At 41.5% G+C, this 16,029-nt stretch overlaps 1 protein-coding gene across 3 annotated transcripts in view; it reads left to right on the top strand.

The window, feature by feature from the left end:
• The window catches only part of ADIPOR2 (adiponectin receptor 2), a 165,660-nt gene that overhangs the window by 143,689 nt on the left and 5,942 nt on the right, over positions 1 to 16,029 (top strand). For all 3 annotated transcript variants that reach the window (XM_030214080.1, XM_030214082.1, XM_030214081.1), the window contains exon 7: positions 7,563 to 7,756. In XM_030214080.1, the coding sequence (XP_030069940.1) occupies positions 7,563 to 7,756 (194 nt within the window). The remainder of the gene's footprint in view (positions 1 to 7,562; positions 7,757 to 16,029) is intronic.

Here is a 16,029-nt window from a genome sequence, read left to right as displayed (position 1 = left end):
AGGTTTCTCCCTTTCCCCTCAGATACACTTATAGCATGTGATATGAATGCAACACAGAAAACATACACTTGTTCTTAATTTGTCCCTATTTATTTTATTTATTTATTTAATTGCATTTGTATCCCACATTTTCCCACCTATTTGTGGGCTCAGTGTGGCTTACAATACATTGTAAATGATGGAAATACAGTTTGTTACATTACGATTATGGGTTACATTGTGAATAGTTAAGGAAGACAGAGTCAGGTCAATCATCTTTGGGGCGTAGAAACTATAGGATATGATGTTGGGGGATTACTAGGGTGATCGAATAATAGCAAGAGAGCGATGGGGTATAACAGTTTTTATCTGTGGGTTCTGTTCTCTGGTAACAGATCATAAAAACCTGGCCGGCAGTATTCCTATTTCCCAATTGCTGGAGTTGCTGTCAAAGCTCTCTCCTGCCCGTCCAAATTTGTCTATCTGTAATTGGGACAGACACCTCAAGTCTACCCAGTTTTGCCATATTTGGGACACAGACTGTAGAAGTCGAACCTGTATTGGCCTTACTTCCTTACTAGTGAACCTTCCATCTAAGCACCAACATGGTTTGTTTTAATTCCATCCTTTTTGCATTCAGAGTGGCTTGACAAGGTCCTAGAAATTTGGAGGATACAAAATACTGATTTTGAGGCAGTAATAAAGGCAACTACTACTTATGCTCATTTCTATGACACTACTAGACATATGCCACACTGTACACAAACGCATAAGACAAAATCCCTGCTCAGCAAATGAATGAAACAGTGAACAGCAGAGGCTAGCTCTTAATGTTAATAGCACAAATTTCATAGCTTACGTTAAGGGTTTTAGAGCCACAAACTGCTCAAATTTTCAGAGCAACCATACTGTGCCACTTAATCAGGATTGTAGAGCAGATGTACACAGATACATCGGACTATCTAGATTTATTTATGGCTTTTGAAGACCAGGGATGGGAACCACAGATCCTTTATTTGCTGTGTTTTGTAAATGTGTATAATTTTTTTTTTTTTAAGATTTAGGGAGTTTTCCTTTTTAAAGTGCCCATCACAAATCCCCACCAAAGCATAGAATGGTAAAAACCCTACTGACATTTGGATTCCTAGATACAATGGGCCAGAGTCACCTTGATTAGCACAGCAATTCACTAGTCACAGTTGAATCAAACTTTGTTTTGAGTAACTCATAATAGTTTGAAACACCATATTAAGGCTAATTCCTATGACATAAATCGTTTCCCTACCAAAAATGAGTTTTGGAATGTGGAATCGTGAACTGTATAGCAGGGGCGTATCTGCGTGGGGCCTCAGGGGCCTGGGCCCCCGCAGATTTCGCCCTGGACCCCCCCTACCGCTGCCAACCCTCCCCCTCCGTTGCTCTCCTACCTTCGCTGGCGGGGGACCCCAACCCCCGCCAGCCGAGGTCCGCGTCCTCCTGCCGCTGCCGGCTGCCTTTGGTGCTTTCATTTGTCCATTGAAGCTGGCGCCGATGAAAGTTTGTTTTGAGTCTGACGTCGCTGCACGTTGTACGTGCAGGACGTCAGACTCAGAAAATGTTTCTGAGTCTGACGTCCTGCACGTACAACGTGCAGCGACGTCAGAGTCAAAAGAAACTTTAGTTGGCGCCAGCTTCAATGGACAAATGAAAGCACCAAAGGCAGCCGGCAGCGGCAGGAGGACGCGGACCTCGGCTGGCGGGGGTTGGGGTCCCCCGCCAGCGAAGGTAAGCGAGCAACGGAGGGGGAGGGTTGGCAATGGTAGCGGCTGGGGGGAGGGGGATCGGCAATGGCGGCGGCGGCGGCGGCGGCGGGGGGGGGGCTATAATGTGCCCCCTCACTCTGGCCCTGGCCCCCCCTACCGCCGCAGTTCAGATACGCCCCTGCTGTATAGGTGGGTTCAGTCTTGGACCTGTGTGCCCTTCTGCAAGACTTTCAACACTGTTTATCTTGTCGCTCAAGTATTAGGCTCAATAAATACCACCATCATAAAGAGCCTTACTGATGAGTGCAACAGGACTGCCTTGTAAATGAGCAATATAGTAATGAGTCAAGGAAATAAAATGGCCATGTTTGTAAAGATTATCCACTGTTATCCAAGGAGGCAAGACAATTTTGTGTTTCAACACTTTTTGAGTGATTGTATGATTTAGAAAATGTTTCAACCTTTAGAACATACTCTGCTCTGTGGCATTATTCCATACACATTGCATCTGATATCTGTTAAGCACCTTTTTCCATTTGTGTAATCGTGATATGTGAATGTCACATCTTGAACATACAGTGACTTCTGTAACTTAGTACTGGAATACTTATTATTCTCTCTCAATTAATACATCTCTTTCCATATTTGGATATGGTATGTGTGCACAGTAGATGCTACAGGGTTCTCTACACTTCTTCTAGAATAGTATATTTGTGCATTTTGGTATGGTTGAGAAGTTGTAGGAATTTTGCAGTTAAGATATCCAGTTGTTGGAACTTCTTGTGTACAGTAGCATAGTTACTTGGGTATACACCATAACCTGCTACAATTGCAAAACCCTACGCTGACAACAAAAGCAAGAGAATTAACAAAAGAAAATTTGAAAAAAAAAAGTTGAAAGGTGATGGCCTGACATTTACCGATACAGAATATGCCTGTCCCAAGAGCTGCTAGATATAATCGTGGAAAGAGCACGAAAATTGGTTTACAGATCAATATAAAGAAGGCGTAAAAGGGGGAGAGGGATTTTATACTGCCTTTTTGTGGTATAATCAAAGTGGGTTACATTTATTATATGCAGGTACAGAAAACCAAGTGCATGACATTAAATTCAAAAGTGGACCTGCTAGTCTGTGGCCATCCAGTAGGCCGTGTGAAGGAATTTAAATATCTAGGATCTGTGATCTCAGCTTGAAAGTTGCTGCAACTGCCGATATTGCAGCTAGAATTGATAGCATCCAAGTGTCCTTTAATAGTGAGACGTACCATGTTACGCTGAAGACTAAGTTGAGAGTTTTTATTACTGTAGTCGTGCCAATCCTTCCCTGTACATCAGAAACATGGACATTGCTAGCTGAGGACTTGCACAAGCTGGAAGTGTTCCAGATGAAATGTTTGCACATGATTCTTGGCACCTCACTAATCACAGGTACAATGAAACAGTTTGAGAAATTTTGCAACAATCAATTTACAGTGGAAGAAAGGACAATTGTGCATCTGCTGGTTTGACCATGTCTACAGAATGGAGGCATTGCTGCTACCAAGACTGTTACTCCAGCAGCATCAACCACTGGGCAGAAAAGTTGTAAAAACTGCTTCAAGAAAGACCTGGCAGAGGCAAATTTGAGACTGAAGCAAATGGCTCCAGCTCTGCATGGAGTGCCCTACTAATGCTAGAGCATTGATTCGACATGCTTGACTACATATATGGCAAAGAAACAGAAGAATAGCAACCCTTGCAGTCACACAAACAAGTCAAACACAGCGAGGGTGACAAACGATGGAACAGCAGATGATGTCCAATATATTGTAGCTTTATTGCAACATCCGAGACTTGACACGAGTTGTATTTCGGCCAAAAAAGGCCTTCCTCAGGAGTCTTCTGTTGGATGTGCGGAATTCTTAGTTATGATGTCTTATACCTTGCTGCTAATACCTCATAGAAAAATCGTAAATGCTTGGACTCTGGAGTGTGCAAGAGTAAAATGAGGAACAATGCAGAGTGCCTTCATGGGAGTTACAGAGAAAGATGTCTCTTGTTGTAGAGGATACCGCATTTCACTGCATTTGTTTTTTCATAATCTTACCAAAAATGTTAAAATTCCCAATATCTCATCGTCACATCATACAATGATCACTCTATGGCTATCACACATACCCATACAAGTTCACCTATCAATCAAAAAATGTTGAAGGTAGCACTATATATGTCACACTATGTTGAAACATATGAAGCTGTATCATTGCTGATTTCTCAAATAGTTTTTCCAACTGATTCTAAAATGTAGAACGTCATCTCTCCTGTTTTGGTGTGCCCATTCCAGGATTGCTTGGCAAATGAAGTGTTGGTCATAAACGGGTCCTTCCTTCTGTCCTATGCTTGTTCTTCTTACTGGCCTTACCAGTACTGTTTCCTTCTTATTGAGACTCGTAATTCTGCTGTTATACAAACTTAGCAGCATTTAGTTTCCGTCCTAGGACTTCCAATTTGTTTATTTAAAATATTTCTATTCCGCACAATTCAACAACTCTTGGTGGATCACACCATAGCATACATGATATAATTTTAAAAGAAAACATACACACATGCAATAAACGATTCTTGACTAAAACAAATCTGTCACTAAAACAATTATTTTGTCTTTGAATGAAAGTTTCACAATTGTTTACAACCCCATTCGGTGTCCTCCAAATCATACTACCATCACTAAGACTTCAGATATTCTCCATTGGAATACATCTCAGCCTATCATGTCCCCACAGATGGATTTCCAGCTTGACACGGTCCAGTTGTTTCTTGATGCGTGAAGGGGCTCATGCTGATAATTCAGATGCTTCCTGTACAGTAGACCTCAGTGTTATCCTTCTCTCAGGAGCCAGTAGTCTGCTTCATTCATGCATATTAACTGGAATGCACTTTCTTTGATAGTTTACTGTTATAGCCAAAGTAACTGCTAGCTTCAAGCCTTAGTCCCATGAAATCCTGTACTCGGTTTCATCACAGCAGACTAGTTCTACATACTTATCCTAAGTTCTTACCAGCATGGTTGCACTTTTCCATGTCAGTGAGGAAATGGTTTCTATAATGTTTTTGTCCTAAATCTCATAAAAATCCTTATGAGGACGACACACTGTAAAAGGGCTTTGCTTCAACTTAGAAAATCTACAGTACATACGGTATGTCTCCTTTGACCACAACAGAACTGGCATTCCTGTAGCCAAACAAATTTTAGCAAATTGGCTAGCATTCTATATAAAATTCCAATATAAAAAATTTGAAATTCCTCTTGCTAGTAAGGTCCAACCTCTCCAAGTCAGTCACAGCAGTTACAGTTGCTCTTGAAATCTGCTTTGTTGGACAGCATATGCACACTAGCAAGTTGGTTCTTCTCAGCATTGCCTTGTGCTATTCAAGGCTCTAACCTGAAAGTTAGTCTAACTGAGGCTTCAGGGCCTATTCAGAGTGTCAGCCAAAGGCCTCTGGGAGAGAATGCAAGCTGCTCTGACAGTCCTCTCCCCCTCCCTTCCTGGGGAAATCAGCGTAAGTAGACAAGATGTCTCCTGCCTCTGGTTGTTTTTACACTTGTGCTTCTGAGCAATAAAAGAGACTAGAATTGATGCTCAGGAGGACAATAGAAATAAACCACTGTCTCCATAAGCTGTGCCTTCACAGGAATTCACATGTCCTTGGTAATCAGGAGACATGGGATCAAATAAACCAAATTATATCATAGGCTGATGCTGGTAAAAAGAATTCAGATAATTAAACCCAGAGTGGGACAAAGAGACAAACACACAAGCATACATTCAGACCCACACCCCTACACACACACACATTCCCCTCATCTCCGACAAAGACACACTCATTCAAGGACAGCCATACACAGAATCAAGAGTGACAGGCAGACCCTGAGACAGAAGCAGTTCTATACCTTCCTGCCCTGCTGCAAGCCTGTTTCTATATAAAATACCTTTTTCCAAGCCACACATGTGTATTGTATTATTGTGCTACAAAACCCACTGCCCCTAAGAAGTGGAACCAGGTTCAAAGAAAGGAACCCAGAACTAGACAAAAGCCAAAGCTGACTTCTGGGGACCTTAACTGACAGATACATCCAGTCTTGTGATCTCCAAGCACCAGTAAGGGAAGATATGAAGTAAAAACTGAGTATACCTTTCTCAACCCATTAAGTCTTGTGCATGCGGTGGGGGTAAGTATTCGGCTACTGGTGGACATACTGCTGTTACCTAATTTTGCTATTAGTACTCCATCTCTGGGAGTTCAGATGGGCTCCACTTCGGTGGTGGTTTTAGTGGGCTCGGCGGCAACGGCTCCGTGATGCTTCGGTGTCCATTTTGTCAACAGGTTCCTCGCCCGCTGCTGTGTCTGGGATGTTGGTTTTGTGAGGGTAGAAGCCTCTGCCCTGCTGTTTTCGCCTGACTTTGTTCTTATATCAGGTATTTTTATTGGTCAGCTCAAACTGCCTCTACTTCTCCCTCTCGGATTACTTCTGAGGAGCAGCTTCCTAAGAAATAAACTGTTGTTGGAATAGTCCATGATCAGAGGTCATACATTCAGTTGAGCTGTACTGGCCAAACCTGTCTTGTAACAACAGCAGTTCTGGTAGCTTGGGAGTCCGCCCTCTTTTGTGCCTGACATATTCTTGCTTGTTGACAGAAAAAAGCATTGTTTCTCACACTGTGCTTTCCATAGACTACAAGATTGATCAGGTACATACTCTGACTCACATTCCTTCTTGAGCAGTGGAGCTAACTGAGGGGACTTAAACAAGTGTGTGGAAAAGGTCGCACATGCTTAGAATGTTACTTAGCTCAGAGCTCTAGGAGTTTTTCCATCCAGGTGCCATTGCATGACGTCACCCACTTGCACATGTCTTGCTGTTGATGGAAAACCAATGTTTTTACTTCAGTGTTACGACAAATCATTTGGTGTAGGTAATACACCTACCATCCCTTGTCTCAAATATAGCAAGGCAATCTAATTGGGTTCAACACGGATGGACAGTGAACCCCCTCCCCCAAAAACCCTGAAATATACCTGTGGCCAGTGCTGTTATTCCTTTCTGTGGAGAGATATAGTTTAGTGAATCTCTTCCATACAGAGAGAGATCAGAGAGTTTGGGATCACAGAGCTTAAGGTAATGCTAAGAATGCCTTGCGGGGAGAAGAGGGGTTGGTGGTTGAGAGGCTAGGATGGGGGAGGGCAGACTTATACGGGGTCTGTGCCGGAGCCGGTGATGGGAGGCGGGAAATACTGCTGCACAGACTTATACGGTCTGTGCCCTGAAAAAGACAGGTACAAATCAAGGTAAGGTATACACATGAGTTTATCGTGGGCAGACTAGATGGACCGTGCAGGTCTTTTTCTGCCGTCATCTACTATGTTACTATGAGTCTTATTAATTATGTAGAAGATCCCTCGTCCAAGAGCAGTGTACAATTGTAAAGCAAGTCTCTAGCATGTTTTTCTTCTAAACAAATGTATAAATTGGGGGAGGATTTTTTTTCTTTAATTATTGAGCAGCCATTCACACCTGTCTCCGTTATGTCATCATTCTGTTAACTGAGTAATGGTGTAATGTATTCTGTAGTTGGACATAAAATCTGATAATGTTGTTCAATCTGTTTTATGTCTCCTCTAATTATGTTTCTGGTAAACAGTTTACCAGTTTGATATTTGTTTTATAGTCTTCATTTCATCATACTGATTTGGGTAGAGGGAAACTTTTCAGCGGTCTCTGTTGTGGTTATACTGGAAGCTTGATTACCTATTAGACTTGTTCTTTACTCATTGTGAATTGTCTTATTTATCTTTTTTAGGAGTTTTTGTGGGCCTGGGCTTGAGTGGCATCATTCCCACTCTGCACTTTGTTATTGCTGAAGGATTCCTGAGGGCTGCCACCATGGGTCAGGTTGGCTGGCTAGCACTCATGGCCAGCCTCTATATTACAGGTGCTGCCCTGTATGCTGCTCGTATCCCTGAGAGGTTTTTCCCTGGGAAATGTGACATCTGGGTAAGTCTCTCTGGTACCTGAAGTCCACTTAATCTACTTCCTTTAAAAAAATAAAAAAAAAGTTTGTGCGTGTTGTTTTAAACACCATGTTATCTCTTGTCAGTAAAGTTCGTTTTATTATATCTAAGAAACATGAAGATCTCCTTCCCCTGCAACAAGTATTTTTTTTTAACTCCTATTAAAAATGCATGCAGTTCTACGTCCTTGCTGCAGATGGTTGCCTGATTGGCAATACAGGGTTTCAAAGGACTTCTTAAGCAAAACGCTCACTTACTTAAAATCATATCAAAATATACCCTGGGATTCAATATATCTCACCATAATTTCCATGCAGAAATCAGAGTATTCTATAACAATGCGCATAACCTAATTGATTAGCCAATTGGTGCTGTCAATTGAATGTAATCAAACAATTCGCATTAATCAAGATTTATATGCACAATTTGCTAAGCGTATTCTGTAACATGGTGCACTAAAATTCTAAATTGCATAGTTGAAAGGGGGCGTGGCCATGGGCATTTTTAAAATCTATGCATGTTGTTATAGAATACACCCACTCTGTGCTCAATTTAGGCATTTGGATTTACACCAATTAAAACATGGCATAAATGGCGGTGACTAAATTTGGTCACGTGGAGAGGCGCTTGACGTTTCTATATACCGCATGGAACTTTAAACCTATTCTATAAACTATAGGCGTACTTTAGATAATATGTCTAGGTGTATTTTTTTCTGCCCTTGAGTTTTCAGGCGTTATATATAGAATCTAGACCATAATGTGTAATGTGCTTAGACCACCATCCTTCCAAAGCAAAGAAGAGGTTAGAACCCATCATCATTGCACATTGTTGTCTAATCAATGTTGTTGTATAGTTTTTATTGTATAGTTCTTAGTTTGCAAATAAAAAATTTTATTCTTATCTGCTTCCAATGTTGATTCAGTCTCCAGATTCGTATCATGTGGATTAGATGGTAGGAAAATGCAAAAAGAGACCACGTTAAAATTCAAAGTCCAACCAAAAATATGTCGAACCCATAGAAATTTTTTTTTCAAAAGTAGTCTATTCAATAGAACCCTCATTATTGCCAGGAAGGAAGAACCATGTGATATAAAACTTGTGCAAAAAATATAACACTCAAATAAATTGTCAATTCCAAACAAGTTATGCGTTACTCATTTGTAATCCAAAGAAATCTTCTCCCGACTTTCTTAGAATACTAAAAGTCAGGAGACCTTTGCTGGAGTCTCGCCTGGTCCTGCTATCAGTTACAGCTCCTGAAGATGCCAATGGCAAAACTGCACTATATCAAGCTGTTTGGAGTGACTTTATTTGAACCTGCAAGCATAGGCGGTCGGTGGCCCAACTGTTTGAGGAGGCTAAAGGGGGCGGGGTTAGGGGTGGGGCCAGGGGTGGAGCTTAAATCCATAATTGTCTGATAACACACAGAAAAAAAATAAAAGTCACAATACCTTTTATTTTTTTTTTAAATAAATCTTATTTATTGCAAACCAAACAATATCTGTGTACATTATGCTCATAATAAACCAAAACAAGTACAGTGCTTGGATTGCATAACTTTTTTGAAACATTGGTGCTATTAAACCCCCTTCCCCCCTCCCCCCCCCCCCCCCCCCCCCAAACAACAAACTACCCTCCCAGCCCTACTTTAACAGTTCAATATTTGCTTCTTGCCACTGGAGTGAGAGTGTCCCAAAATGGAGACCAAGTGTCACAAAACTGCTCGCCTCGCTTGGAGGCCAGGTCCTTTATTCCTTTCTTCTCTATCGCACAGGTACAATACCTTTTATTAAATTTAGATATTAGATATGTATCATATGTCAAGGAATAAAGTGGTTGCTCAAAGCATGTACTAACCACAATCGCTCAACTCCAAAACACTATGCACAACTTTGTGCAAAAACACACTCGGAACATTACTTGTACCATAAATATTACACTGGGCAGAACCTAATACACCAATATACCACCCATACGGAAAATGCAGACCGTCAGCAATATGAAACAAGGGATCATAATATCACAATTCTCAGGTAGAGCCACAAAACATCCTAATTCATGTTTAATGTGGGATAAAATGCCATACATAGGTAAATAAATATAAACATTTAATGTTGAGTACCTGATTCTCAAAGTGGACATATTCCAAACACTATAATGAAAATAAAATGATCTTTTCTACCTTTGTTGTCTGGTGACTTTGTTTTTCTGATCATGCTGGCCCAGTATCCGATTCTGCTGCTATCTGTCCTCTTAACTCCGTTTCCAGGGCTTCCTTTCCATTTATTTGTTTACTTTCCGCCTTTCTTTTTCAATTCTTGTCCTACATCCGTAAGTAAAAGCTGGGTCCTCCGCAGACTTGACTGTCCAGTGGATCCAGCTTCTGCCTATTTTCTTCATCCATGTGCAGTTTTTCTACTCTCTTCCTTTTCCCTCATCTCATCTCCTTCCTCACCCTCCATCCATGTCCAGCATTTCTTCTCTCTCCCTTCCCTCTCCTCCATCCATGTAATGCAACCCTCCTCTCCATCCGCTTACCCATGTCCAGCAACCCTTCTCTCCTCTGCCCTCCCCTCCCCTCCATCCACCTATCCACCCACCCACCCATGTCCAGCAACCCCTGCCCTCCCCTCCATCCACCCATGTCCAGCAACCCTCCTCTCCCCTCCCCTCCATCCACCCACCCATGTCCAGCAACCCTCCTCTCCCCCTGCCCTCCCCTCCATCCACCCACCCATGTCCAGCAACCCTCCTCTCCCCGTGCCCTCCCCTCCATCCACCCATGTCCAGCAACCCTGCTCTCCCCTCCATCCTCCCATGTCCAGCAGCCCTCTCTCCCCTGCCCCCCCAGCCATCTGTAGCTTTCGCTCCCCCCCCCCCCCAGGGTCCTGTCTTTTCAGTCCCATCTCACCCATCCACGTTCTCCCTCGCTCCGACACCGGCGATTCACATAGAAGCCAGCCTTAATCTGCCTGCGTCAGAGCCTCTCCCTCAGACGCGTCCCACCTCTGCGTAAGACAGGAAGTTGTATTACAGGAGGCGGGACGCGTCTGAGGGAGAGGCTCCGACGCAGGCAGATTAAGGCTGGCTTCTATGTGAATCGCGGCGTCGGAGCGAGGGAGAACGCGGATGGGTGAGAGCGGCGGGGGCAAGGGGAGGCAGAGACCGGTCATCCCCTTGCGCCCCACCTTGGCCAGCAGCCAAGGAAGTCCACGATTTGGCTGGGGAGGCTTAGCCTCCCCAAGCCTCTTATACGGGACGCCTATGCCTGCAAGGATTTTCCATTGAATATTCAGTTGAGAAAGTTTGAAGATTTCACAGGATTACAAACGAGTAATGCATAATTTTGTTTTGAATGGACACACTATCCCCAGCTTGTGTATATTGCGCCTAGTATTCCACGCTGAAATCCAAGTGTATTCTATAACACGTGCAACTTATTGGCTTAAGCTAATCATACTCAAGCAGGTCTTAACAAGCAATAATGAGCACTATTTGGCAATAATTAGAATTTACGCACACAGCTTGCTAAGCATATTCTGTACTGCACTGCGCCTAAATTCTAATGTGCGCAGCTAAAAAGAGGCGTGGTTATGGGTGGGGAAATGGGTGTTTTGTGGGTGTTCGAAAATTTACGTGCATTGTAACAGAATATGACCCTGTGTGCCCAAATCTATGTGCTGACATTTATTCCATGTTTCCCTTGGTGTAAATGGATGCATGTAGTTTTAAGCGCTTTGATATCAACTAAGCGCGTTCTATATACCACGCATAAATATAGGCGCCGCTTACAGAATACGCTTAGGTGGAAATTATTTCGCGTGGATTTTTGAGGTGCCATATATAGAATCTGGCCCAATATTTTTTCTGTGATTTTAAATAAGTGAGTGATTTGCTTAAGATGGAATAAAGTTGGCAATGGGTACAAACTTAGATTGTGAGCCCTCCTGGGACAGAGAAATATCCAGTGCACCTGAATGTAACTCAGCTTGAGCTACTACTGAAAAAGGTGTGAGCAAAATCCAAATAAATAAATATTATATATATATTTTTTCCATATTTTTCTTTGAGTCACTAGGTTTTGCACACAGACAATTAGGGGGTCAAAGGGAGTGCAGCATAAAATTCAGCAGTAGCAGCTGGTGGATTGCTTTACATCTCTGAGGGAGAGAGAATAATTTTTCTCCTCAGGTGTTGCTGAGTACCTTCATGTGGTGACCATGTTGTATAACAAGTAGCAGAAAATTACTACAAACCACCAGAAGTGTGTTAGCAAGGTCTAGACTCCCCCCCCCCCCCCCCCCCCCACCAATCTACTACAGAATGGTAGGAAGGGTTAGAAAAGGCTTGGGGAAATAGTTGGTTTGGAAAGAGTGACCTATGAGCTGCATAACCAGACACAAATTTTAGAGACTGGGCTTTCTTCCTTTTGACAGTTTTGATGTCACATTTAAATACCTTTTTTTGAGTTTGGTATACTAAAATATCAGATTGGTTTACTTTTGTTACTTCTAGAGTGGGGGTGCAGGAAGAGGTCAAATGGGGTGCAGAGAAGGGTCTTGAAACCCAAGGCAGTTTATTGAAACTTTCTAGACAGTGAAGGCATTTATTAGGACAGTTATCGGTATTATAACTGCGTACTGCTGTAAATTTTGCTGTAACTTTAGGAACATCCACTCCTACCTAGCTAAGATAATTTTCAAGCACAGTTCTGACCTCATGTGCAACTTTCTTTAAATTAATCCCTTATTTTCTAACTCCTGTTACTTTACATTATGTTACATTGAAGTCTTATAATCCACCACTATCAACAAGCTCAGTTTGGCTGACAGTCAAGAAATGAAGCATTCTTCAGAAATTTACAATATAACAAAAAAATCACAGTCTCAGCTAAACCGAATAAAATCAATTAAACATTTAAAAGATACTTCCGATATAGATAGGTCTATAACAGCTTTCTAAACGGGTGATAATGTGTCAGAAAGGAAGGCAGAAAATCTCAACTAGAAGCTGCTTGATATGTCAAAGAAGGTTGTAATGTTTTTATTTTGCGGACAGTGGGAAAGTCAAGCATATAACTGTAGTTTAGTCTCTACTGGCTACCAGTGTAATTGTAGTAAGAAAGGAAAGACTGGCTTGTATTTATTCACCACAAAAATCACTCTTCACAGCATTCTGCACTGTTTGTAATTTTGTCTTCAGAGATTTTGAACAAACATTCTAAATGGAGTTGTACTAATCTAATTGAGAGAAAATTAAGGATTGAACTAGCAGATGAAATATTGCTAAAGCAAAAAAAAAAACTCGCTAAGGGAGAGTTGACTATCTACTTCCACACCTAAGATTCTAGACACCGAATCTAATTTTACATTCGGTGTATCAATCTTGAAAGTAGGATTAAATTTTTAAAAAGCTAAAGAGCCCAACCAGAGAAACTTGGTTTTCTCTTTATTTAAATTTAGTTTAAATTTGTGTGCCGAAGCTGCTTCTGCTGACAAACAACTAGACAAATTGAACTCAATGACTCATATTACCTGGGGTAAAAGGTAGCAAATCTGCAATATTGTCTGCATATATGTAAAATTGCAACTTAAGTGACCCTAAATAATTGACCAGTAGTTGCATCAAAATATTAAACAGTGAGGGCAAAAGAAGGGAACTCTGTGGCACCCCACAAACAGCATTCCATGGCTCAGACAAATTACCAAACATTTTTCCCCTATAAGAGCTCTCAGAAAAAAAACTCCAGAACCAGGACAAAACAGAATCTTGGATCCCCAGTGAATCCAAAAGGGAAAGCAAGATACCGTGGTCAACCAGGTCAGAATCGCTGGGCAGGTCAAATTGTACAACTATAGAACTCTGACCCTGATACAACAACTCTCTGTACTAAAACCCCTATGGAATCCTGATTGGGACCTGTGTAACAACTGAAAATCATCAACAATGAAATGGATGCCATCGGTCTATAGTTAGTCAGTTCTTGGGTATCACCTTTTGGATTCTTTAAAATTGAGGTTAAAGCAGTATTGCTGTTTGTTGGGGAGAATTTGCCTAGTTGAAACTGTGAATTAAGCCAGTACATACGTATTGCCATACTGGGACAGACTGAAGGTCCATCAAACCCAGCTTCCTGTTTCCAACGGTGGCCAATCCAGGTTTACAAGTACCTGGCAAGATCCCAAAACAGTACAATACATTTTATGCTGCTTATCCAAGAAATAAGCAGCGTATTTCCCCCAAGTCATTTTAATAATGGCTTATGGACTTTTCTTTTATGAAGCTATCCTTTTTTTTAAACCCCGCTAAGCTAACTGCTTTTACTACATTCTCTGGCAGTGAATTCCAGAATTTAATTACATGTTGAGTGGAGAAATATTTTCTATGATTTGTTTTAAATTTACTACTTTGTAGCTTCATTGTGTGCCCTCTAGTCCTTGTATTTTTGGAAAGAGTAAACAAGTGATTCACGTCTACCCGTTCCATTCCACTCATTTTATAGACCTCTATCATACCTCCCCTCAGCCGTCTCTTCTCCAAGCTGAAGAGCCCTAGCTGCTTTAGCCTTTTTTCATAGAGAAGTCATCCTATCCCCTTTATCATTTTCGTTGGCTTCTCTGTACCTTATCAGACCAGGGAACTCAATCACACACATTTTCAGAAATAAATCCTGTGAGAAAAAGCTACAATAGATGCCCCTTTTCATGTGAACAACTAAACTTAGTTCAAATAAAACCATAGAATCCAACAAATCAGTGAAATCTAGGACCACCGGGTTAGTTTCATCTTCTAGGTGTAAGTTAATATCACCTGCTAGCAATCTGTTGTTGTAACCTATAGAATTCTTCACCAAAGAGTCATAGAAGAATTCTTGCTGAGATCCACTTTCTAGGATAGTAGAAAACAGTAAAACAAAAACCTGTAAAAATATCAGTAATTTCACATGATAAAATTTCTAATAGTGGTGAACTTCAAGAGTCTAAAATCTTAATTTTAAAAAAGCTTTTGTACAGTATAACAACCTACCTCCTTGATTATCTACTGTAGGGAGATGGAGAAATTTATAGCCAACTGGACAGAGTTCATTTAATCTGGGGTCATCTAGCAGCAGTATCCATGACTCTGTGATGATGAGAAAACCTGGTTTTTTCTCTTTAAAAAAATCCCTAATTAGCTGGGTTTTAGTTATAACAGACCTTGCATTAATATAATAAATAGGAATAGGAGTAAAAGTGGGAGGCTTATAACTACTACACCTCAACCCAATTACATGGAACAACATTTCAGACTGAACCAGAATGACTTTCACTACTTCGAGTGTGTGTAAATACTCTGAATACTTCTCTGCATCCAGGTAACAGTCAACCAAAGTAGACCTTAAACCCAGGTTCCTAAAACTTAAACGTTGAAATATGGACAGGAATAGCCCGTTCAAGAACATATTCAGGAAAAATTGTTCCAAGTAATCTAACAATCAATATATACAACAGGAATAGCTCCTTATAAGAAAACATCATTGGCTACTAAACTTTGGTAAAAATACCCCAAGATACAAACAATCAATAAACTAAAAGTAACAATCTGCAGACTTATACGGTCTGTGCCAGAGCCGGTGGTGGGAAGCGGGACTGGTGGTTGGGAGGCGGGGATAGTGCTGGGCAGACTTATACAGTCTGTGCCAGAGCCGGTGGTTGGGAGGCGGGGATAGTGCTGGGCAGACTTATATGGTCTGTGCCCTGAAGAGCACAGGTACAAATCAAAGTAGGGTATACACAAAAGGTAGCAGATATGAGTTATCTTGTTGGGCAGACTGGATGGACCGTGCAGGTCTTTTTCTGCCGTCATCTACTATGTTACAATCTGCAGTTAATTCTTGGTGTGCGGAAATATTGTGCAAAACAGCACATAAGAGCACAACATACAAAGCAGAATTAAAATCCCCAGAGGGAAACATTCCATGAAAACTTACAACTCCCAACAAAAAAAAATTCCTCAAGGTGCACCAGTTCTGCGCCACTCACTGTGGAAAAGCAAATACCTACAGTGACTGCTAAGTGGGAGAAGCTTGCTCCCACACCCAGTCACTGATGGCTGAAACAGCAGGAGATAGCCGCTTCAAAATAGCACACTGGAACATTGCAGATAACACAGTGAATACGGTATCTATATGTTCCATCTTTGCTTTTAAGGCTATCTATTAAAATGTTTTGTTGCGTATTGTTGACATTGTAGCATACTATTCCATACTTTGTA

This window comes from Microcaecilia unicolor, chromosome 9 (assembly GCF_901765095.1).
Source record: "Microcaecilia unicolor chromosome 9, aMicUni1.1, whole genome shotgun sequence".
Classification (NCBI taxonomy): Eukaryota; Metazoa; Chordata; class Amphibia; order Gymnophiona; family Siphonopidae; genus Microcaecilia; species Microcaecilia unicolor.
Note: the sequence above shows the minus strand (reverse complement) of the source record. Positions and strands in the feature narration are given on the sequence as shown.